The sequence below is a fragment of the Hemitrygon akajei genome, chromosome 3, assembly GCF_048418815.1.
Source record: "Hemitrygon akajei chromosome 3, sHemAka1.3, whole genome shotgun sequence".
Classification (NCBI taxonomy): domain Eukaryota; kingdom Metazoa; phylum Chordata; class Chondrichthyes; order Myliobatiformes; family Dasyatidae; genus Hemitrygon; species Hemitrygon akajei.
In genome coordinates, this window is record NC_133126.1 from 198886980 (window position 1) to 198911561 (window position 24582).

Genomic DNA, 24582 nt, shown 5'->3' on the forward strand with positions numbered 1-24582 from the left:
TCTACAGGTCTACAGAAAACAGGCCACAGAATGATACAGCGCTGGCTGGAACCAAACTGTGAAATAGTCAATCAGTGAACCCACCGACCCTGACGATTCCTCTTGAGGTGTTCAAAGCAACCTTGGCTTCGTATGTGCAGTCAAGAACCATCTTTGGGGATTATGAGACCTCATGTGATTGGTCATTCACGCTAACTGGAATGGTATAAAGGTAGCTTGCCGAACACCAATTAACATTCAGATTCTAATCTGAATCCTCGTCAATGTAATTTTCGCTGTTGTGATTGTCTTCATCTTCGCCTCACCGTTCCTTTTTGTACTGCTGCCATCGTTCCATCCGTGTCAACTTGCCATCGTCAACATCTGACAGGCATTCCCCGTTTGTGTTAATTTTTTATTTTAATTTATCTCTGTTAATGATGGATAAATACTACAGGGTCTGAAGGTGGCGAAGCCTTGAATTCTAATCCTGCTAAGAAACAGAAACTACAGAAAGTCCGTCAATACAATGTTACATACCTGGAGTATGGTTTTATTTCATTCCTGCCAGATCAGTGATGCCTCATGTATCTTATTTGTAATACTGTACTGTCTGATAAAGCCATCAAAATCGCAGGAACACTTCCGTAAAAGACACCTTGAAAAGACTACTTGTGGTATGACTCAATTCCAGAAGATGAAAGACGCATTTGAAAAGTGTTCCACACTCGAGTCATTTGCCAAGAAAGCTAAAAATACCCTTGATAGCGGTCTCATTGCTTGCTATAACATTTCCAAACTGATAGCAAAGTGTTGGAAGTCTCATACAATTGGTGAAAGATTAATAACACCTGCTGTATCAGAAGTGCTCACCACTATTCTCAAAATGGATCCCAGTATTTAAAAATCAATTCCTCTGAGTAATAACTCTGTAGCTCGTCGTATTGATGAAATGAGTGAAGACATTGAGTATCAACTATGCTCAGAGCTATAAAAAACAGAATTTGGGATACAACTGTGCAAAGCTATGAGGCATTGCTAATGGCAAACATACAGTTTATCAAAACTGGACAAGTTTATGAAGAGATTCTTATTAACAAATATCAACAGAGAATCAATTTATGACGAGCTCGAAATGTACATTGAGGATAAAAGTATTCCGATTAGGAACATGATGTCTTCTGCAACAGATGGAGCACCATATAATGACAGATTGCCATGCTGGTTAGTGGCATTTAAGAATAAGGGAATTCCAATTCTGTTTGTGGGCCGGTACCGGAGAGTATATTGTGCTTAAGAGGGGCGTTGGCAAGTATGAAAGTGCTTTGGGGGATGTTGGGCTAAAAAATGTCAAGATACACTGGTCTAAATGGAAACCTGCTGCCTGACTGAACAAATTGTGCCACCATCATGGCAGGGCTCACACACACCAGAACAATCAAAAACAAGACAGAATCTGCAGACGCTGGAAATCCAAACAACACACGCAAAATGCTGGAGGAACTCAGCAGGCCAGGCAGCATCTATGGATAAAAGTACAGTCAACGTTTTGGGCCGAGACCCTTCATCAGTCCATTTTGTGTTTGTTACACAAGAACAATGCACGTTTAAAGGCAAAGCGTATAGTAAGTGCAACAAAGTAGGGAACAGACAAAAATAAAAGCATGCACAGAGAAGCGAAAAGGATACAATGTCAAGTTGCAGTTTCAAAAAGAGAACTAATCTGCACGCTGCTGCAGAAAAATCTGATAATGGTGAGAATGGCACAGGACTGAGTAGCCTTGAGATTTACAATGTGAAAACTAACAGGAGACAAGCAATATGGCTTACACCAGTAGTGAATGGCAAATTAATTAAAATGGAATTGAACACTGGCTCAGTTGTTTCAATTATTACACAAAATGAGTTTGAATGGTATTTCAAAGATACTGAAGCCAGTAAATATCCAATTTATACTGGAGAAAAGATAACTCCTGTGAGAATGACATTTGTAACAGTGAAATGCACGACCAACAAGCCACATTGTGGTAGAAACAGGAAGGCCAGCATTGTGGGGCTGGGATCGGCTCCAACAACTACAACTTGATTGGAGATCCATCCAGCATTTTTGTGCCATGTCCTCTGCAATGGAGTCAACTGAAAATGATTTAAGAAAAGTACTGGATGATGTCACAGCCAAGTTCAAGAATGGCATTGGAAAACCCAAATATATCAAAAGCAAAATAGTGCTAAGTGAAAACACCACACCCAAGTTTTACGAAGGTCATATGGTACCTTATACCATCTGTGATAAAGTAGCCTGTGAGCTAGATCGCATGGAGGCTGAAGGAATTCTTTCCAAGATTGAGAGAAGCCCGCAGGCAATGCCAGTGATCCCAGTAGCCCAGAACAATGGGTCTGTCAACATAAACATAAGAACATAAGAGATAGGAGCAGGAGTAGGCCAATCGGCCCCTCAAGCCTGCTCCGCCATTCAACAAGATCATGGCTGATCCAATCTTAACTCTAGTTTTCACCGAATCCCACAAGGCAACAGTGCCAACCAACAGGGCACCATGCCGCCCATTTTATTTTATTATTCATCCCGCCCAAACCCATATGATCACCCGGGGAAAAAAGGAGAAAAAATCTGGAAAATTCCTCTCCGACCCATCCAGGCTATCGAAAACTGATGTCAAGTTAACATCAACCTAGCAGATCCTCTGCCCTCTGCCCAGATATAGAGGATACCTTTGCAAACCTTTCTGGAGGGAAAGACTTCAACAATATTGATTTAGCTGAAGCCTACCCACAGATGGAGATGGAAGAAGAGCCCAAAATGTTTCTCACCATAAACACTCACACAGGGTTTTATCGCTATAATAGGCTTATTTTCGGAGTAGCCTCTCTAGCTGCACTCAGGCAGAGAGCTATATCCAGGTGCCCAGGCACTCAGTGTTACCCGGATGACATCTTTGTTGCTAGTGAGGATGACAAGGAACACCTCCAAAATCTCAAGACAGTGTTAAAAAGATGAGAAGATTATGGGCTCAGAGCACAATGCAACAAGTGTGAACTCTTCAATCAAAGCATTGCTTACTGTGGTCATGCCACTGACACACTTGAATTACACACGTGACTGAGAAAATTTAAGCAGTGGTAGATGCCCCAAGGCCAAACAACATTTCACAGTTGCAGCCCTTTTTAGGATTTGTCAATTACTATAACAGGTTCCTACCAAAACTTACTGCTATGCTCCACTCCTTGAACTCATTACTACAGATCAGAAAGAAGTGGCAATGGACAAAGCAGTGTGATATGGTTTTCCAAAAGGCAAAGGAATTGGTGACATCAGATGCTGTTCTGACCCATAATGATCCACATCGTCCAGTGAAGCCTTGTCTCATGCAGACATGTCACATGTAATGAGTGATGGAAGTGAAGACCCATAATGATCCACATCGTCCAGTGATGCCTTGTCTCATGCAGACATGTCACATGTAATGAGTGATGGAAGTGAAGACCCATAGCAATTGCCTCACCTTCCCTTTCTGCTGCAGAGAAAAATTACACACAGATCGACAGAGAGGCCTTGAGTCTGGGTCGGGGTGTAAAATGTTTCAACCAGTACCTGTAAAGGAGTGAGTTTACCCTCATCACTGATCATCAACCACTTGTGTTCATTTGCAACCCACAGAATGGTACTCCACTCACAGCAGGTTTACAAATGCAGAGATGGCCTCTGTTTCTTGGAGGATACAGTTACAAATTGAATTCAAGAGGACAATTAATTATGGAAATTCTGATTTACCCTTGTTAAAGGAAATATCTGAAAAATTTACAAAAGAGGACACTCCAACTGATGTATTCTCCCTAATGCAAATTGGAAGTCTCCCTGTTATGGCAGAGATGATTGTAAGGGAATCCAGAAGAGACCCCACACTGCTCCAGTGTATATGGCCACACAAAATGGCTGGAATGGGTAGTTGGGGGGGCACCAGCTCCCCCATTTTTACCAGCACCTTATGTGTGAAATGACAATTGTTGCACCTCCTAAACTGAGAACTAAACTGTTGGAGATTTCACACTGCCCGATCTCACTGTTCAAATTAATGGAGCATTTCCTGTAAGCAAGAATGAGCATTTGAATGACAAGGTTGAGCAAGCTGGGGCTTTTCTCTCTGGAGCAAATGAGAATGAGAGATGACTTGATAGAGTCATCAAATGCTATGATGATAGTGCTCCATAAACTATCAAAGGGGACTAGGAAAGTCAAAATAGGAAAGATGTGGAAGCCTTAGAGAGGTGACTCACCAAGATGCTGCCGGGATTAGAAAGCGTTTGATGTCTCTGGACCTGTAATCACTGGAGCTTAGAAGAATGGGATTGGGAGATCTCATTGAATACTGAAAGGCCTAGATCAGGGGATCCCAGCCTGGGGTCTCCATACCCTTGCTTAATGGTATTTGTCCATGGCATTAAAGAAGTTGCAAATCCCTGGCCCGCGTACAGCGCATGTGGAGAGGATGTTTCCAATAGCAGAAGAGTTTAGGAGCAGAGGGCACAGCCTCAGAACAGAACAGAGATGAGGAGGAATTAGTTTACCTAGGGGGTGGTGAATCTGTGAAATTCATTGCCACAGACGGCCATGGGGGTCGAGTCACTGGGTAATTTAAAGTGGGCCTTTGATTAGTCAGGGCATCAAAGGTTACCAGGAGAAGGTAGGAGAATGAGGATGAGAGGGATGATAAATTAGCCAGGATGGGCCAAATGGCCAAAAGCTAATGCTATGCCTTGTGTACTAATGTTAAAGAAGGGTATAAGAACAAGGACAGGACACTGGGTGAATAAACTTCTCTTGATCTAAATTTACATAAAAACCATCCACATGTAAAAATGGGCTCTTTTTTAACCTCACTGATCCACAAGGGCTGTCTGGATCAGTTAGACAAACACCAGCTCAGCAATGATACCGACTACAAAGCAGGGTAGTTAAACCTGATGAAACAAGGCAATGTTGATCTACAAGCAACTGGCCCACCACCACCCAGACCCTCTGCAGGACGGGCCACCACCCAGCTCACATCTGAGCCATATCGGATCGAATGCGAGAGAGTGGCAAATGCACACGTGGCCGATTGATTGCTTGTTGAATTGACTGCATGCAGAAGGCCATCCTGTAGCATGGGCTTTCAAGTCCACGTTTTTTTGTCTTGGTGGGCCCAGTTTGTTGCTCTCACACTGAGTTGCCCAGAACGTACCATGGCTAGCGCGATTCAGTAAAAATGTTCAAACCTACTGCTCCTTTGCCTTTCTTACTCTGCACATACACAACAACACTCAAACGTAAACCCATCCCCAGCCTCCCTCCTCCGGTGGCTTGCCCACAAATCCGGTCACTCGCTGAGGGAGGCGACTGGACAAAGGGGAACCTTATTCTACTCTCTCACGCTCTTACTGCCCCATTGCTACGAAGGCTGTCTGGATCCCATTCTCGAGTAGAGCCCGCTCGCTCCCAGCTTGTTGCTTTGAGAACATCTCAAGGTCATCCCAATGGAACAGCCAAACAAGTTTGGGAAATGACCTTCAAAAGAAGACAATCCCAGGGTTTGCAGAGTCTCTTGGCATAGAACCTTCAACCAAACAAAAGGAATTCAGGGTCTAATGCCCCCTACTCTGGAATTCCAAGTAGCAGCCTTTAAAACCAACTCTGGTCTCTTTGAATCACCAAGTCAGTGGAGTGATGGAGTAGAGTTGCCTTCATTTGCCACAGGGGCTGCCACACTGAGGCAAATGCCTATAAGCAGGGAATTAATACTGAAGACACAACCTTAGAATCAGTCCAAAGAAACAAAGAGGGCATTGGAATCTTCCCAAGCTATCTCGGACTCTGGTTTGTCTGGGGTATCAGTACGCAGATTTGTGCATTGGCCCCTCCAGTTTTGGTCTGTGTTGAGGGCCACGAATTCAGTTCCGTCCATCCTCAACGCCACATCAGAAGAACTTGTCGTCTATGCGGAAGTGGGGCCGGGTGACGTCGTCGGGGTTGATGAAGACCGAGATGGACTTGCCCGGGTTCTCTGTCACCAGTTGCTGCAGCTTCTTGGCCAGCCGGTCGTCTGGCTGCTGACCGTCGCCGGAGCCGGGGTCCGAGGACGGTGAAGGGGTGCCGGAGCTGCTGCCCCTCCGCGGGACAATTTCGCGCCCCAGCCGGTTGGCCTCCCTGGCACCCTCGGCGGCCATCCGCAGATGCCCGGCGGGGTCTGAGCGGACCGAGGACAGCCGGCAGGCGTGGAGGAGGGCCGACTCCTCCGACAGGTGCTCGAACATGTTACACTGAGGGATGAAGTAGTTTGGACACAGCCTGTTGACCAGACAGTGCTGGAGGTCATCGATGAGCCCCAGTAGGTAGACGGCCGGGCCGTCCTCCCTGGCCAGGAACGACGGTGGGAGGCGGTCGCAAGCCCAAAGCATCATGCTCCTCAGGTGGTAGGGACTGACGGCTTTGGGCTCAAACAGCAGCTTCGCTACTACGGCCTTGCATGCTTGGTAGGCCTGCATGAGGCCGCTGGGTATACATTTCTTCAACTGGACCTCACTGCGGGCAAAAGAAAGCCTCCACTCGTTCTCCTTCCGCCCCTGAACGGAAGCTGAGGGCACCAGGTAGAAGCCGCTGATCACCTCCTCCTCAGTGATCTTGCCGTCCCAGAAGTGGTTCTCCATGAGCCAGCTCTGGGCCACGGCCGGCCAGCCTTTGAAGGAGACCACGGGGATGATGTCGTAGAGCATGCGGCTGGAGCCCACGGCCAGGACGACCGAGACCACTGTGCGGTGCTTCTCCAGCCTCTCCACCTTGGGGGTCCCCCGCTGGGGCTTCTTCAGGACCTCGGCCAGCACCAGGGCGATGGCCTCGAAGAACCAGTCCGCCACGCGGGTGGGCGAGAAGTAGAAGTTGACGCCGCTGCCGGCCTGGTCCGCCGCAGGGGCGCAGCAGTCCCTCCACTTGCTGATGGTGCCCTCGTCGAAGAGCCGCAGGCTGAGCCAGGAGTGGCAGAGGGCGGAGTGGCGCATGTCGAGGGTGACCGGCTGGTTGCGGTCGTGCAGCTTGAGGGCCGGCACCAGCAGGGTGAAGTCCATGTCGTAATCCATGCCCCGGATGTACTGGCCCAGTTCCTCCAGGTCCATGTCCACCACACCTTCACGCACACCGCCGGACAGCAGCAGGTACTCATTCGCAACCGGCAGCTTCTGGTCCAGTTTCTGTACCATGCCTAGAACAGACAAAATAAGAAAACAAGTTTAGGTAAATAATTACCTCCTCCAAACCTGCATAAGGGAAGCTTGTTAGAGTCATCAAGCAGTACAGCAGAGAAACAGGCTCCTCCCAACCATATCCAGCAGATTCCGGTTAACAGCGCCATTCACTTATCAGGGGAGCCACTTATTTAGGTCAGCTCTTAAAGAACAAGATTCTGATCGAGACAAACACTGGGATTCGCTTCGTTTATTTGGAACGTTATGCTGTTTAATTGGCACAGGACTGCTGCCGAACAGTTTCTAATGAGCTTCAGTCCTGCACACTTGTGTGGCCATTAGACACTACGTCGTGCTTAGAGCAAACAGTTTTCAAATAGTGTCTTACCCTTGGGCAAGGTGTAGCACCTGATTATCCCCACCGACACCCACCCCCCAACCAGATCAGGGTCACGTGAAGCCTGGTGTCTGCACAGATGAGCAAGATGGGCAGCTGCTACTCATCAGAAACATTGGTGATGCGACCACTGACGCCAGGCAGACAATCTGAAGAGTATTGATAATGGCTGGGGTCACCCATCTTGTAAAGACACTGCCCAGAAGAAAGCAATGGCAAACCACTGTAGAAAAAGATTTGCCAAGATCAATCATGGTCAAGACCTTGATTGCCCATGTCACATGACACAGCACATAATGAACAATGATTGGATTAAACTTTGCAGTTACAAAGTCAAGAGTAACTAAATAGAATTACTGATTTAATTAAAAGCTGCTCCACTCCCAGAGGGGAACATTGACCATCATTATAATAGTTCCCTCTCTACCATCTTGGCATCCTTACCTTTATATATTGAAGTGGTCAAATTCTACAGGGTTTGGAACTGGACTAGTTCAAAGTAAATTTATTATTGAAGTACATACATGTCATCATATACCACTTTGAGATTCAGTTTCATCCAGGCATTCGCAGTAAATACAAAGAAACACAATAAAATCAACGAAAGACGACAAACAACCAGTGTGCAAAAGGCAACAAACTGTGCAAATACAAAAACAGAAAAACAAAGAAAGAAAATAATAATAATAAATAAATAACAAATATCAAGAACACCTCTCAACATCCAACCCTACATCCCTGCCATGAGAGGTGGAAATGAGCAAGGCCAGCTACCAGGGCTCTGATGAAGCTGTGTAGGCCAATCCCCTGCACAGTGGAGACAATGGATTACAGAAACATTGATGAACTCCAACCGGACCATTGACTTTGGACAATGGAGACAGGAGGTCACCAATGGCTGATGCTCCACTGTGAGCTAAGGGCCCAAGAAGAAGAAATATCGATAACATGAGACGAAGAGTTCTTTCCAGTTCAAGATCCTGATGGTTGAGGGGTAATAACTGTTCCTGAACCTGTTGGTCTGGGTCATAAGGGCAGTAGGGAGAAGAGAGCATAGTTTGGATGGTGGTGGGAGGTGTCCTTGATGACAGATGTTGCTTTCCTGCGAGTGCTCCTTGTAGATGTGCGAGAGGATGGGGAGGATTTACCTGTGATGGAGTGGACCATATCCATTACTTTTGGTATGCCTTTCCATTCAAGTGCACTGGTGTTTCCATACAAGGCCATGATACACCTAGTCAATAAACTCTTCACCCTTGTAGTTTGTCAAAGTTTCAGATGATGTGCCAAATCTCTGCAAACTAAGGAAGTAGAGGTGCTGTCATGCCTCTTTGCTGCACTAGCATGCTGGACTAGAGGAATGGACCCAGCCTCTGGAAATGAGCAAAACAGTGAAGTAGGCAGAAAGAACTACGGACAGTGATGGTGAGCAACAGAGGATGTAACTTGGGTTGTTCTCTCTCAAGCAGAGAATTTAGGGCAATGGATAACAGAGCGACTATCTCCCATCGGCAGATACTGCTACAATACAGAGATCGCCCAAAAACAAACCTTCATGAAAATCTGCTGGGTAGATTGCGCGACCTCGGCTTGCTGAGGGAATCGGGCCTGCAGTCCTGGGAGTCGCCTGATGCCGGTGGCCGGAGGTGGGGACGTTGTAAGCAGTGTGCGAGGAAACGGAAGTGAGGCGAGTGGGCAGGAGTCCGTGCCAGGAAAAAACAAGCCCTAGCCAGCCGGCCCTCCCGTCCATTCTGCTCTCCAATGGGAGTAAATTGACTACATCTGTGGCAACAAAATAATCGGTGGGAGTATAGAAACGGACGGAATCCCGGATGCTGCCATTCAGCTGATTATTTATGTCCCCAAGCCATCAGACTACCAACCTACTGACCTCTGCTGTCCTATTGTCTTGTTTATTATTTATTGCTATGGTGGGAAACTTTGTCACATGGTGCGAGCAGAATCATCTGCAGCTTAATGTGAAAAAGAGCTGGTGGTGGACCTGAGGAGGGCTAAGGCACCAGTGACCCCTGTTTCCATCCAAGGGGTCAGTGTGGACATGGTGGAGGATTACAAATACCTGGGGATACGAACTGACAATAAACTGGACTGATCAAAGAACACTGAGGCTGTCTACAAGAAGGGTCAGAGCCGTCTCTATTTCCTGAGGAGACTGACGTCCTTTAACATCTGCAGGATGATGCTGAGGATGTTCTACGAGTCTGTGGTGGCCAGTGTTATCATGTTTGCTGTTGTGTGCTGGGGCAGCAGGCTGAGGGTAGCAGACACCAACAGACTCAACAAACTCATTCGTAAGGCCAGTGATGTTGTGGGGGTGGAACTGGACTCTCTGATGGTGGTGTCTGAAAAGAGGATGCTGTCCAAGTTGCATGCCATCTTGGACAATGACTCCCATCCACTCCATAATGTACTGGTTAGGCACAGGAGTACATTCAGCCAGAGACTCATTCTACTGAGATGCAACACTGAGTGTCATAGGAAGTCATTCCTGCCTGTGGCCATCAAACTTTACAACTCCTCCCTCGGAGTGTCAGACACCCTGAGCCAATAGGCTGGTCCTGGACTTATTTCCACTTGGCATAATTTACTTATTATCATTAATTATTTTTGGTTTTATTTTGCTATATTTCTTCACTATTCTTGGTTGGTGCAACTGTAACGAAACCTAATTTCCCTCGGGATCAATAAAGTATGTCTGTCTGTCTGTCTGTAATGCCTGCACTGTTCTGTGTACTTTATGCAGTCCTGGGTGGGTCTATAGTCTAGGGTAGTTTTTGTGTTGGTTTACGTAGTTCAGTGTAGTTTTTGTATTGTTCGTGTAGCACCATGGTCCTGAAAAATGTTGTCTCGTTTTTACTGTGTACTGTACCAGCAGTTATGGTCGAAACGACAATAAAAAGCAACTTGACTTGAAGGGAGATCATTGAGATAGAAGCAGCCGAGCTTCTTCTTTCTGGCCCTCTTCTCAATGCTGCCATCAAGAAGCGTGTACAGGAACCTGAAGACACACACTCGACATCTCTTTTTTTGTACTTATTTAATTTTTATATCGAGTGGATTCCAGTTAACTGGGATACATTCTGGCCCAACTAGCTGAAGATTCATGGAAATAGTTAAAAAGGTATAAAAAAAGACAATCTGCCATGTAATGTATTTAAACAAATTAGAACACTAGCAATGCTACTACAGGACTATAAATCTATGTTATTAGTTTCTAATAGTTATCAATGGTGTATGTTGCTGAGTATGGGATGTCCAGGGGGAGGGAAGCACCTCTGGTGAAGGGGCTTGTCATATTCCCTCATCTTTGACCCCACCAGATACTCAGCTCTCCCCTGTGGCTCCAAGTAGCTATTTGCATGCGACAGAACCCACACCCCATTACACTTGCTTCAAGAGGTGGGGTATACCAGGTAAGGTAGCCAGCAGGCCACATACCCCAGTGATATAGGGACAAGCCTGTCCTAACAGATGAAGTCAGCTCTGGCCAACTGGGCAGATGAGACCTACAGGGAGATCCAACAGCCAGGAAGGTGGTTTTGGAGAGCGAAGGGCATGACGAGGCACAGGAGACGTCATGGTCATCCACTGTAACCAAGGAAGACCCCGGTTGCTCGTACCACTGGACCTGGACTTCCGAGGTTGAGGGAGTGGAACTGCCCCAGTCCAACGGCTTTTCACTTTAAAATTTCTCCTGTGCAGGTTTCACTGTCATCACTGGATAGAGCAGACGATCGCCGCTTAGACTCATTCATTCAGTATTCTTCACCCTTCCTTTCCAATTCTGATGAAGGGTCTCGGCCTGAAATGCTGACTCTTATTCCCTCCTTATACGTTGCCTGACCTGCTGAGTTCCTCCAGCATTTTGTATGTGCTACTCTGGATTTCCAGCATCTGCAGAATCTTTCCTTTAAGGTCAAAATCAATTTTCTTTTAATTCCCAGGGTAGAAATGTCAAACAGCAGGGGGCAGTGGTGTTACAAAAAAATAAATAACATTGCAATCATCGTCACTAAGGCCAAGGAATTGATTGTGGACTTCAGGAAGGAGAAGTCGAGGGACATACATTGAGGGATCAGTGTGCAAAGCGTGTGCAGTTTCAGGTTCCTGGCAGTCAACATCGCTGGAGATCTATGCCGGGCCCAGCATTTTGACACAATTACAAGGGAAAGGCAATGGATACATTTCATTAGAAGTCTGAGGATGTTTGGTATGTCACCGAAGACGCTAGCAAATTTCTACAGATGTACCGTGTCCTACAGATGGAGATCATCCTGACTGTGCACCACTGTACAGGATCGGAAAGTTGTAAACTCAGGCAGCTCCATCAAGGGCACCAGCCTCCCCGGCGTCGAGGACATCTTCAAAATTAAATTACCTCAAAAAGGCAGCACCTATCAGAAAGGACCCTCACCATCCAGGACATGCCCTCTTCTTGTTACTATCACCAAGGAAGTGGTACAGGACCTGTAGACATTATAGGAACAGCCTCTACCCTTGAATACTACCTCACTCTTTTGCTCGACAACGAACACTAAGTTCCAGAGGAACTCGGGAGTTCGGGCAGCATCTATGGAGGGGAATAGACAATTGACGTTTCAGGCCGACCTGCTGAGGGGTTCCTCCAGCACTCTGTCTTTCCAGCACCTCCTGTGCTCACTGTTGTGCTCTCTTTATTTTTACACTATTTTTATACATTATTATAATCTATCATTTTTGTTATGTATTATACTGTACTGCTGCAGCACATTTCGCAACATCTGCTGGTGATGATAAAGCTGATTCTGGCCCACATAGATATGAAGGACTGGAGGGACTATTTCTGTTCAAAGATTATGTCCCCGTCTTCCAGTCCCAGAGGAGAGCACGGCAGTGCAAGACTCACTTCAGTTAGGGCACACGCAATTGCAAAGTGCTTGTGTCCCCCTGAACTGGCATCTTCCCACTGAAAGTTCACCTTGAGATTCAGCGAGCGGCTCCCGCAGTGAGAGACGGCAGCACTTTGCCCTTCTAGCGCAAGGATCAATACCCTGAAGTCAGCAGTTATATCACTGAGATACCGATCCACATCACACTACCCCTGATGTCTCTGTGACGTCACGCACCTGTCACCTTCTGACAGCAAGAAGCAGAACTACAGCGGCCGTAAAGCTGGACCACTGCTGGAAGTATCGTTGCCGATTAATGGCAGCCTGGACACGCGCCCTTGCTTCTCAATCACACTTTAGTTACGTGTGCCCGGCCCCTGTCACCACACTGTTCTGAAGTCTGAACGGAAAACTCCCAGGGCTCCACAGTCGTATAGAGGTTAGCGTGATGCTATTACAGCTCAGGGGTTCAGAGTTCAGAGTTCAATTCCTTTAGCCAGAGGGAGGGAAATCTGTGGAATTTAATGCCACGATGTCTTGTAGGCTGCATCACTGGGTGGATTTAACTCAAAGGTTGATAGGTTTGGAGAGGAGGCAGGAAAATGGGGTTGACAGCCATGGTGAAATGGTGGCGCGAGCTTGATGGGCCGAATGGCCTAATTCTGCTCCTCTGTCTAATGGCCTAGTTCTGGTGCCATCTGTAAGGAAACTCCGTGCGTCCTCCAACTGCACCATAGGTGCTCCAGTTTCCTCCCACAGTCCAAAGACATACTGGTTAGTAGATGAATGGGGTCACTGTAAATTGTTCTGTGAGAAGGCCAGTGTTAAACAGGTGGGATGGGCTGGGCCGGAACAACCTGTTCCGCATTGTATCACTAAATAAAAAAAATAAAATAAATGTTTATACAGAATTCTCTAGCAGTTACGGATATTGACCACTTGGGTAAACTGTACATGTTCAAAATCTTTACTTTCAAGAACAATCACCATTCACAGCATAGGTGTTAAAAACTCAATAGAAACTACAAGCTGAAAACCAATGATACTTTGAAGTTAGTAAAGTAAGGTGACAGGGTAGAGATACGTCTCTACCAAAGAGGTGTAAGGCACTCCTTCCCTCCGCTAGCCTGCAGTCCCCTTGGGCAAGGTGTAGCACCTGCTTAGCCGCTACTCCCCGATCAGGGACATGTGAAGCCACGGGACCAGGTGGTGGATGGTCGTATGAGCAGCTGGTGCATATCACAAGCCCTGGTTAAGTGACCATCGACACCAGTCAGACAATCCCTGAATGGCATTGATAATGGCGGGGGTCCACCCAACTGTCCAGAAATAGGCAGTGGCAAACCACTTCTGTAGAAGAATTTGTCAAGAACAATCATGGTCTTGAATCATGATCGTCCATGTCATATAACAAGGCACATAATAATGACGATGATGAAAGTAATCAAGGCCCAGACTGAATGGAAAGCCAAAGACATTTTTCCTCTGGGTGGAAATGATTGATACAAGAGGGCTTAATTTTAAGGTGATTGGAGGAATGGTTAGTGGGGAGGGGTGGTGGTGATATCAGAGCTACAGAGAGTGGTGGGTGTATGGAACGCCCTGTCACTGGTGCAGGCAGATATATCAGGGGCATTTGAGGAACTCTTACATAGGCTCATAGATGGCATAGAAATGGAGGGCTATGTCAGATGGAGGGTTAAGTTGATAAGACCTTAAGACTATAAGATATTGGAGCAGAAATTGGCCATTTGGCCCATTGAGTCTGCTCAGCCATTTCATCTAATTTTCCTCTCAGCCCCAAGCTCCTGCCTTCTCCCCCATCCCCTCATTCCCTGACCAATCAAGACTCTATCAACTTCTGCCTTAAAGATATGTAACGCCCAGGGCGATCGGCTTGTATTTGTCTCGGGGAAAATCCGTCCACCCGCCAAACCGTGTTTTCCGTTTGTGTAGGTGCTGTGTAATGCCCACTAATACAAACTCGCACATACAATATCAGACCGCACACAATGTACGTTTACAGAGTACACTTTATAAATCTTACTAGAACTAGGTAATTAATAGCGATACAATATAAGAAGAAAAGGTGCCAAAACTTATCAGAGTTCAATCAATTCGTGCACAACCGTTGGAGCTCAATTATCGAAGCCTTCGGTCCACCATTCGATCTTCTCCGACCTCCTCGACCCGCCGCCTGAGACCAACCTTGGTGGTCGACCAGAACACGTCCAGCACGTCCTTCCTCTTCGGGTCTCCTCCTGAAAATCCCGCGCCCCGACTCCAGGTTCCCACATGTACAGATGGAACAACATTGCTTCCATTGGTTAGTTCCTCCGTTATCAATAATTATAACCCAAACATTCCAACTAAACAGAGCATTTCCTCATCAGTTACCACAAAGAAGCCATTTCGTTATAAGGCTACGGAGAAGCCATTTTATATATGCAGTTAACATTACAGTTAATAATTTGAGAACCCTACATATATATACATGAAGACTTGGCTTCCACAGCTGCCTGTGACCTCGAATTCCACAGATTCACCACTCTCCGGCTAAAGAAATTCTTCCTCATCTCCGTGCTAAAAGGACAGCCCTCTATTCTGAGACCGTGTACTCTGATCTTATACTCTCCCACCATTTCACCATTCAATAGATCTAAGAGCAAGTTGAAAGGTCAGTGCAACATTGTGAGTCAAAGGACCTGCACTGTGCTGTAGTGTTCTATGGTCTAGATTTCATGTTCTGGTGTGTGTGCCTTGCATCCTTCTGAGATATCCGTACCTTGTCAGATCCCGAGATTCCCAACCTTCTTAATGCCACGGACCAATACTAATAAGGCTGGTAACCCCAATGTCAAATGGCCACAGTTCCCTGCTCTGCAAAGAGAAGCTATGCTCTTCAAAGAACTAAAGCAACACACACACACAAAATGCTGGAGGAACTCAGCCCGACAGGCAGCATCGAGGAAATGAATAAACAGCCGACGTTTTGGGCTGAGACTTTTCTTCAGGACTGGAAAGTACGGGAGAAGATGCCAGAATAAAAAAGGTGGGGGGATGGGAAGGAGGATAGCCAGGTGGGTGGGAAAGGTCAAAGGCTGGAGAAGGAATCCGATCAGAGAATAGACCATAGGAGAAAGGGATGGAGGAATGGACTCAAGGGGAAGTGACGGGCAGGGATGAGGAGGTGAAAGTCCAGGGTGAGAAGTAGAAGAGGAGGCGATGTGGAGGGAATTTTTTTTTACTGCAAGGAGAAATCGATATTCATGCCATCAGGTTGGAGGCTAACCAGATGGAATATTTCACATAACATGTCAGAATGGGAATTAAAATGTTTGGTCTCTGGGAAATTCCACTTTTGGCAGATGGAGCAGAGGTGCTCGACAAAGTCGTCCCCCAACCCCAGCAGATTTGCAGGTGAAATGTTGCCTCACCTGGAAGGACTGTTTGAGACCCTCTTTATGGGCATTTAGGCCATTTGCAAGGATAAGTTCTGGGAGGGAGACTAGTGGTGGGGGCGGTGGGGGGCAGGTTTGTGGAGAAGGGAATCACAGAGGGAGCGATCCCTGCAGAAAGTGGGGGTTTGAGGTAAAGACATGTTTAGTGGGATCCCTTTGGAGATGGGGGAAAGATGTGGAAGACGATGTGTTGGATGTAGAGGCTCATGGGGTTTTAGGTAAGGACAAGAGGAACTCTATCACTGCTAAGGTGGCGGGAAGATGGGGTGAGTACAGATGTTCAGGAAATGGAGGAGATGCAGGTGGGGGCAGCGCCAAAGGTCGAGGAAGAGAAACCCTGTGTCCTGCAAAGGGAAGCTGCACGCTGGGGAAAGATGTGATGGAAGCAAAGGTGAAGGAACAGAGAAAAAGGAATAGCATTTTTTACAGGGGACAGGGTGGGAAGAGGTAGTCAAGCTTCTCTTGCCTGGGTTATAGTGTCATAGAAAAGTACAGCACAGAAAAAGGCCCTTCAGCCTATCTAGTCCATGCTGAATTGTCCCATCAACCTTCTCCTGAACCATAACCCTCCCATCCATGTACCTACCAAACTTTATTAAACGTTGAAATCAAGCTCACATGTACCACTTGTGCTGGCAGCTCGTTTCACCCTCTCACCACCTGCTGAATGAAAAAGTTTCCCCTCATGTTCCCCATAAACTTTTCACCTTTCGCCCTGAACCCACAACCTCTAGTTGTAGACCCACCCAACCTCAGTGGAAAAAGCCTGCTTGCATTTACCCTATCTATACCCCTCGTCATTTAGCATTCCTCTATGAAATCTCTCCTGAAGCTTCAACGTTTGAGGGCGGGGGTTCCCAACGTTTTTACGCCGTGGACCGATACCATTAAACAGGGGTCTGTAAACCCCAGACTGGACACCACTCTTTCAGGGAATAAAGTTCTAAGTTATTCAGTCTTTCCTTATAACTCAGGTCCTGGCAGCATCCTTGTAGATTTTCTCCGTACTCTTTCAACCTTATTGACATTTTTCCTATAGGTAGGTGACCAAATCTGCACACAATACTCCAAATTAGGCCTCAGCAACGTCTTATACAACTTCAACATAACACACCATCTCCTGTACTCAAGACTTTGATTTATGAAGGTCAGTGTACCAGAAGCTTTCTTTTGATTGCGCACCAGCTGTAACAATCCTTGCCTGGACATTGCCTTACAACAACATCCATAGAATCACTCGCACCAGGCAGCACCTACTGAAGAGTTCCAGGTCCAACATCTTTCACTTACCTCTATTCCCAAACATGTTATCCCACATCATCCCTACCACCGATCCCACAATCTTTGACCCACTACCATTAGGAAGGAGATTCAGGAGCATCAGGACTAGGGCTGTCAGACTGGGTAATGACTTCTTCCCTCAGCTGTGAGACTAATGACTACCCTGTCACCACCGAGGTCTCGTGGGACAGTGAGCTCTTTACTGTGTGCTGCATGCTTTTTAAATTATATTTTACAAACCTATTTACAGTAATATTTTATGTGCCCTGTGTGACTGTGTGGGTGCACTGCGGTCCAGAGGCTGTATATATGTACAGTCAGATGACAATAAGCTCACTACAGTGTGAGGTAGAACCAGAAAAAAGTCCATCTAAAAAAATCAATGCTCTCTTCCCTCCAATAGAACCAAATAGGAAAGAAACTATTATCTGATATATTTTAGTGGGAAAGTGGAGAAGCTGCAAGGAGTGAATGAGAATCAGGTTTATTATCGCAGTCCGTAAGACACACAGTAGGAGCAGCATTACGCCATTCAGCTCATCAAGTTTCCTCTGCCATTAAATCACGGCTGCTTTGTTAGCCCTCACAACCTGCATTTCTCTCCATAACCTTTGACACCATTACGAATCAAGAACGTCCGCTTTAAATTTACTCAATGACTTGGCTGCCACAGCTGTCCATGGCAATGAATTCCACAGATTCATCACCCTCTGGCTCAAGAAAATCCTTCTCATCTCCATTCCAAAGGGACATCCTTCTATTCTGAGGCTGTACTCTCTGGTCCTAGACTCCCCCACTATCAGAAACCTCCTCCCTATATCCACTCTAGCCAGGCCTTTTAATATTCGATAGCTTTCAATGAGATTCCCTCATTATTCTGAACTTCAGTGAGTATAGGCCCAGAGCCATCGAATGCTCCTCATATCATATCATCACCGTTTTATTCCTAGGATCATTCTTGTTAACCTCCACTGGACCCTTTCCAGTGCCAATGCATCCTTTCTTAGATAAGGATATGCATAAATAACTGTATATTGAGTCCATGTCTGTGTGACAAGAGAACACATCATTATAAATATTCTGTTTTTATTATTTTGTACATTACACATTGGTAAATTATTGTGTATATTATTCTGTACTTTATTATTAATAGTGAAGTCTGCACACTGCAAAGTGTGTTTTTAAATCTTATGTAACAAAAGAATTTCCCACACGGGATCAATAAAGTACTTATTATTATTACATGGGGGACCCCAAACCGCTCACGATGCTCCCAGGTGCTGTCTGACCAATGCCTTACAAAGTCATTTCTTGTACAAAGTACAGTTTGTTGCAAACACAAAATTACCATTAAAATCAAAAAGTGCAGGAAATAATGAGGTAGTGTTCATGATCCTTTCAGAAATCTGGCGGAGGGAAAGAAGCAGTTCCTAAATCATTGACATTAGCTTGGTCACATTTACATGGAAACAGTGAATTGGGTTGTTTATGTCAAAGATGCACGGGGGTCAGCCTGTAAGCGTCACCATTGTAGGCTGCCCACAACTTACTGACTGCACTCCTGTGTTTCTTGGAAACCCATGGAATGGTGTGGGATTCCTCACAGTCAGCGGCAGAAGTGAATGCAGGTCACTGGCACTGTAAGGCATTACGCTAACCACTACGCTGCCGTGATGCCCACTGAAATGTATGGGTCTTCAGGCTTCTGCCCCTTCTTGCCAATGGCAGCAACAAGAAGGGGGTGGGTGGGAGAAATGTCCCGGGATGGTGGGGCCCTGAATTATGGATTGGATTTTCCTGTGGCACCACTTTCAAGTTAAATTTAATTGTCATTCAACCCTACACATGTATACAGCAAAATGAAACTGTGTTCCTCTGGGTCCAAGGTGCCAATCATAGCACCTACAGTCACACACAGCACATAAGGTTACAACACATACAGTCACATAATAATATTAGCACAAGTGGGCTGAAGATGGATGATGCATGGGATGTTGTCCTGCAGCCATGTTTCTGCAAGGAAACGTACGTAACGGCTCATCACGTGCTAGTGCAGCCGCTGATGATGGAGTCTTCCATGGAACGAACACCAGAGGGCAGCACTGAGGAGCAGGCAAACCGCCAACCCAGCACATATTCCAGTGCGGCCGCCGTGCCTGTTCTCGCCTACACCGCCTCTGGCGCCTCCTCCCCTGACGGCTACAACAATTTACACTGCGGCACGATGGCCGGGTCAGTGCGATAACAGAGGCCACACAGCTCCCATGCTGTCGGTCTCACCACTGAACTGGGCTTACAGTACGATCTTAATGGGGAAAGGAGTATAAAGGAGTTTTACAATCAATTTGGGGAAATTAAGGAGAAGCTGTCAGAAATATTTGAAAGAAGATCAAACTCTCTCTTTAGGAAGAAGCAAGCTGCTGCCTTTAATGAATTCGCTTAGACTTTTTTTTGAAATGGGGAGAAAATTCAAAAATCAGAGGTGCAAAGGAACATGTTGGCCCTCATGCAAGATTCCCTGAAGCAGGGTTCCCAACCTGGGGTCCACAGACCCCTTAGTAATGGCAGGGTTCATGGCATAAAACAGGTTGGGAACCCCCGCCCTGAGGGTTAACTTGCAGGTTGAGTACGGTGGTGAGGAAGACAAATGCAACGTTAGCATTCATTCTTAAGGGACTAGAATGTAAAAGAATGTGCTGCTGAGGCTTTATAAGGCACCTGTCGGACCGCACTTGGATCACTGAGAGCAGTTTTGGGCCCCTTATCTGAGAAAGGGTGTGGTGGCATTGGAGGTGGGGGGTGTCAGTGAAGGTTCATGAGAACGATTCTGGGAATGAAAGGGTTAATGTCAGAATTAGAATCGGGTTTAATATCACCGGCCAATGTCATGAAATTTGTTAACTTAGTGGCAGCAGTACAATGCAATACATGATGATATAAAAAAGGTACAGTAAGCATATGTATATTAGGTGGTTAAGTGAGGTAGTGTTCTTCAGAAATCGAATGGCAGATGGGAAAAAGCTGTTCTTGAATTGCAGAGTGAGTGCCTACAGGCTTCTGTACCTCCTTTCTGATGGTAACAATGAGAAGAGGGCAGGTCCTGGGTGACAATGGATGCCGCCTTTCTGAGGCGCCGCTCCCTGAAACACAAACAAAATGCCAAAGGAACTCAGCGTCCAGGCAGTCCTGCTGAAGGACCTCAGCCCAAACCGTCAACTGTCCTTTTCTCCCCCATAGATGCGGAGATCCTCCAGCATCTGAGTATTTTCTCTCGTTTGTCACCACTCCTTGAAGATTTCTTGGATACTATGGAGTAGTACAATGTATTAGATAGTGTAGCTCTGGGCCTGTACTTGCTAGAGTTTAGAGAATGAAGGGAAGTCTAGGACCAAACGGTGCAGCCTCAGAATAACCATATAACAATTACACACGGAAACAGCCCATCTCGGCCCTTCTAGTCCGTTCCGAACGCTTACTCTCACCTAGTCCCACTGGCCCGCACTCAGCCCATAACCCTCCATCCCTTTCCTGTCCATATACCTATCCAATTTTACTTTAAATGACAATATCAAACCTGCCTTTACCACTTCTACTGGAAGCTCGTTCCACAATAGAGGGACGTCCACTTAGAACAGATATGAGAAGGAATTTCTATACCCAGAGATTAGTGAATCTGTGGAACTCGTTGCCACAGGTGGCTATGGAGACCAAGTCATTAGGTACATTTAAAGCTGAGGTGGATAGTTTCTTGATCGATCAGGGTGTCAAAGATTATGGGGAGGAGGCAGGGGAATAGGGCTGAGAGGCAGAATAAATCGGCCATGATGGAATGGTGGAGCAGACTTGACAAGCAGAACGGCCTAATTCTGCTCGTACATCTTGTGGTCTTTGAACTGAAGCAGATTTAATAGCGTTAAAAGATACTGAATTACACAGCAGTGAGAAGGAAGTATAGTTAATAAGGAAATTTCAGAGTCTATTGACTTGCTCTGTTTACAGTCCAATAATTCCCAGCCTTCAAATAAAGTTGTAAACTGGAGTGCCAGAACATAGAACAGTACAGCACAGAAACAGGCCCTTTGGCCCACAATGTTGTGCTAAGCCGGTTATGCATCTGCCTCTGCCCCCACCCCCAAACATCACATTCCAGACACCCAGCACTCTGTGTAATGAAACCTACCCCTCACATCTCCTTTCACATTACCCCCCTCTCCTCTGGTATTAAACATTTTAACCTCTGGAAAAAGATATCATCTGTCTGCTCCGTGCCTCTCATAATCTCTTCAGCCTTTATCAGATTTATCCTCAGCCTCTGCCATTCCAGAGAAAACAACCCACGTTTATCGAACCTCTCATTTTAGCACATGCCCTCTAATCCAAGCGACACCCTGGTGAACTTGTTCCATTAATTAACCATGTGACAGACGGAGGGTTTAAAGTCCTGCTGATCTCTGCTCATGTAGACCTTCAGTGGAGTATCGAGGCAGCTAACAGTGAACAGGTGCCCAAACTGGAAAAGAGCAGAGACCGAATTTGAATCTGGTGTTTAATCGCAGACACACGCTATGCAACTTGTTTGGCAGCAGCAGTCCAGTGCAGTACAAAACAGAAAGTTCATTCATTATCAAAGTACATATATGTCTGAGATCCATTTTCTTTCTTATTAAATCCAGTAACCTAAATAGAATCAAAAGACTGCACCATTTGGGGATACTACCCGTGTGAAAAATCAACAAACTGTGCAAATACAAAAAGATAGAAAACAAGCAAGCAATAAATATCAAGAACACAAGATGAAGAGTCCCTGAAAGTGAGCCCCTTAGGCTGTGGCAACAGTTCAGTGACGGGGTGAGTGAAGTTATCACCTCAACCGCCAGGTTCAAGAGCCTGATGGCTGAGGGGTAATAACCGTTCCTGAACCTGGTGGTGTGAGACCCGAGGTTCCTGTACCTGCTTCTTAATGGCAGCAGCGAGAAGAAATCATGTCCTGATGATGGACACCGCTTTCCTGCGACAGCGCTCCATGTAGACGTGCTCAATGGTGGGGAGGGTTTACCCCTGTTGGACTGGGCCTCATCCACTGAGTTAAGTATTGTATGTAATTAGTTTTGCTACAACAAGTGTATGGGACATTGGAAAAAAAGTTGAATTTCCCCATGGGGATGAATAAAGTATCTATCTATCTATCTACTTTTTGTAATATTTTCTGTTCAAGGGCAAACACATAAAATTGCAAAAAATTACCAGAATATAGCAGTGGGGAAGATGATGTTCTTAAAAAAAAAAGAGTGCATGTTTTAAGGCTCCTGTATCTCCTCTCTGATGGTAGTAATAAGAAGAGGGCATGTCCTGGATGGTGAGGGACATTCATGATTGGGGAGCAAGTGCCCTTGATGGCGTTGGCTGAGTTTAGAATGTTCTGCGGCTTTTTCCAGTTCTGTGCAGTGGCCCCTCCACACCAGAATGCTCTCCACAGTACTGCCGCAGGAATTTGCTAGGGACCTTGGTGACACGCCAAAAGATTTAAAAACTTTTCAAAATAAAGATTTGAAATTAAAAAAAGATTTGAATTGTGCCAGTCTACAGTACAACCACTGGAAGAACTCTCAAAAACTGAGCAAATGAATATCCATTGTGCTTAAATTTAGTGCCAAATTAGGGTCAAGCAACTCAAGATTCCATTACAGCTACAGTCCAGGACAGCAAACACAAGCCATCATCTTCAAAAGCTGAATGATAGAGGCTGGTATATACAAAAATATTGTCTACATACTCAAAGACACCTTAATTAGATATTTCCTGTACCTAATAAGTGGCCACTGAATTTATGTTCGTGGCTGTAGCCCGTCCACTTCGAGGTTCGGCATGCTGTACTTTCAGAGATGCTCCCCTGCACACCACTGTTATTTGAGTTGCTATTGCCTTCCTGTCGGTTTGAACAAGTCCAGCCATTCTCCTCTGGCACCAATAATCATCCCCAATTCTGATGTTTGATCTAAGCAACAACTTGACCATGTCTGTATGCTTTTGTTCATTGAGTTGCTGACAATTGCTGTGGCAGAGCATTCCACAGACTTACTACCCTGGCTGAAAGAAATTCTTCCTTACCTCTGTTCTAAAGGGTCACCCCACAGTTTTGAAGTTGTGCCCTCTAGTTATGAAAATATTAATATTCTACATTAATGTAAATATCTCAAGAGGACACAGCCTCAGGATAGGGGTATCCATTCAGATTATTCTCATTTATAAACCACAAATACAATGCAGTTAAAAAATGAGACAACATTCTCCAGAATGATATCACGAAAAAGCACAAAACAGACCACACAAGAAAAACCACATAACGTTTGGTAATCCCCAATCCAGAGTCCGGAGAGGTTGCTGCGTATCGATATCGTGCTACCGTCTTAGCACGTTCCCCGGAAAGGAACTACAAACCCATCAGACAAACAGGACAGGAAAAATTTTTAATTGGGGAAGGGCAAATTATGAGGCTATAAGGCTAGAACTTGCGGGTGTGAATTGGGATGATGTTTTTGCAGGGAAATGTACTATGGACATGTGGTCGATGTTTAGGGATCTCTTGCAGGATGTTAGGGATAAATTTGTCCCGGCGAGGAAGATAAAGAATGGTAGGGTGAAGGAACCATGGGTGACAAGTGAAGTGGAAAATCTAGTCAGGTGGAAGAAGGCAGCATACATGAGGTTTAGGAAGCAAGGATCAGATGGGGCTATTGAGGAATATAGGGTAGCAAGAAAGGTGCTAAAGAAGGGGCTGAGAAGAGCAAGAAGGGGGCATGAGAAGGCCTTGGTGAGTAGGGTAAAGGAAAACCCCAAGGCATTCTTCAATTATGTGAAGAACAAAAGGATGACAGGAGTGAAGGTAGGACTGATTAGAGATAAAGGTGGGAAGATGTGCCTGGAGGCTGTGGAAGTGAGCGAGGTCCTCAATGAATACTTCTCTTCAGTATTCACCACTGAGAGGGAACTTGATGACGGTGAGGACAATATGAGTGAGGTTGATATTCTGGAGCTTCTTAATATTAAGGGAGAGGAGGTGTTGGAGTTGTTAAAATACATGAGGACGGATAAGTCCCCGGAGCCTGACGGAATATTCCCCAGGCTGCTCCACAAGGCAAGGGAAGAGATTGTTGAACCTCTGGCTAGGATCTTTATGTCCTCGTTGTCCACAGGAATGGTACCGGATGATTGGAGGGAGGTGAATGTTGTCCCCTTGTTCAAAAAAGGTAGTAGGGATAGTCCAAGTAATTATAGACCAGTGAGCCTAATGTCTGTGGTGGCAAAGCTGTTGGAAAAGATTCTTAGAGATAGGATCTATAGG

The 24582-nt window shown here is 45.9% G+C and overlaps 1 protein-coding gene across 1 annotated transcript in view; it reads right to left on the reverse strand.

Moving 5' to 3' along the window:
* Positions 1-504: 504 nt before the first annotated feature.
* LOC140725783 (nucleotidyltransferase MB21D2-like) overlaps positions 505-24582 on the reverse strand; it is a 51007-nt gene continuing 26929 nt past the window's right edge. Inside the window, exon 2 of the mRNA XM_073041688.1 lies at positions 505-7229. Coding sequence (XP_072897789.1) covers positions 5953-7229 — 1277 coding nt within the window. The 3' untranslated portion in view covers positions 505-5952. The remainder of the gene's footprint in view (positions 7230-24582) is intronic.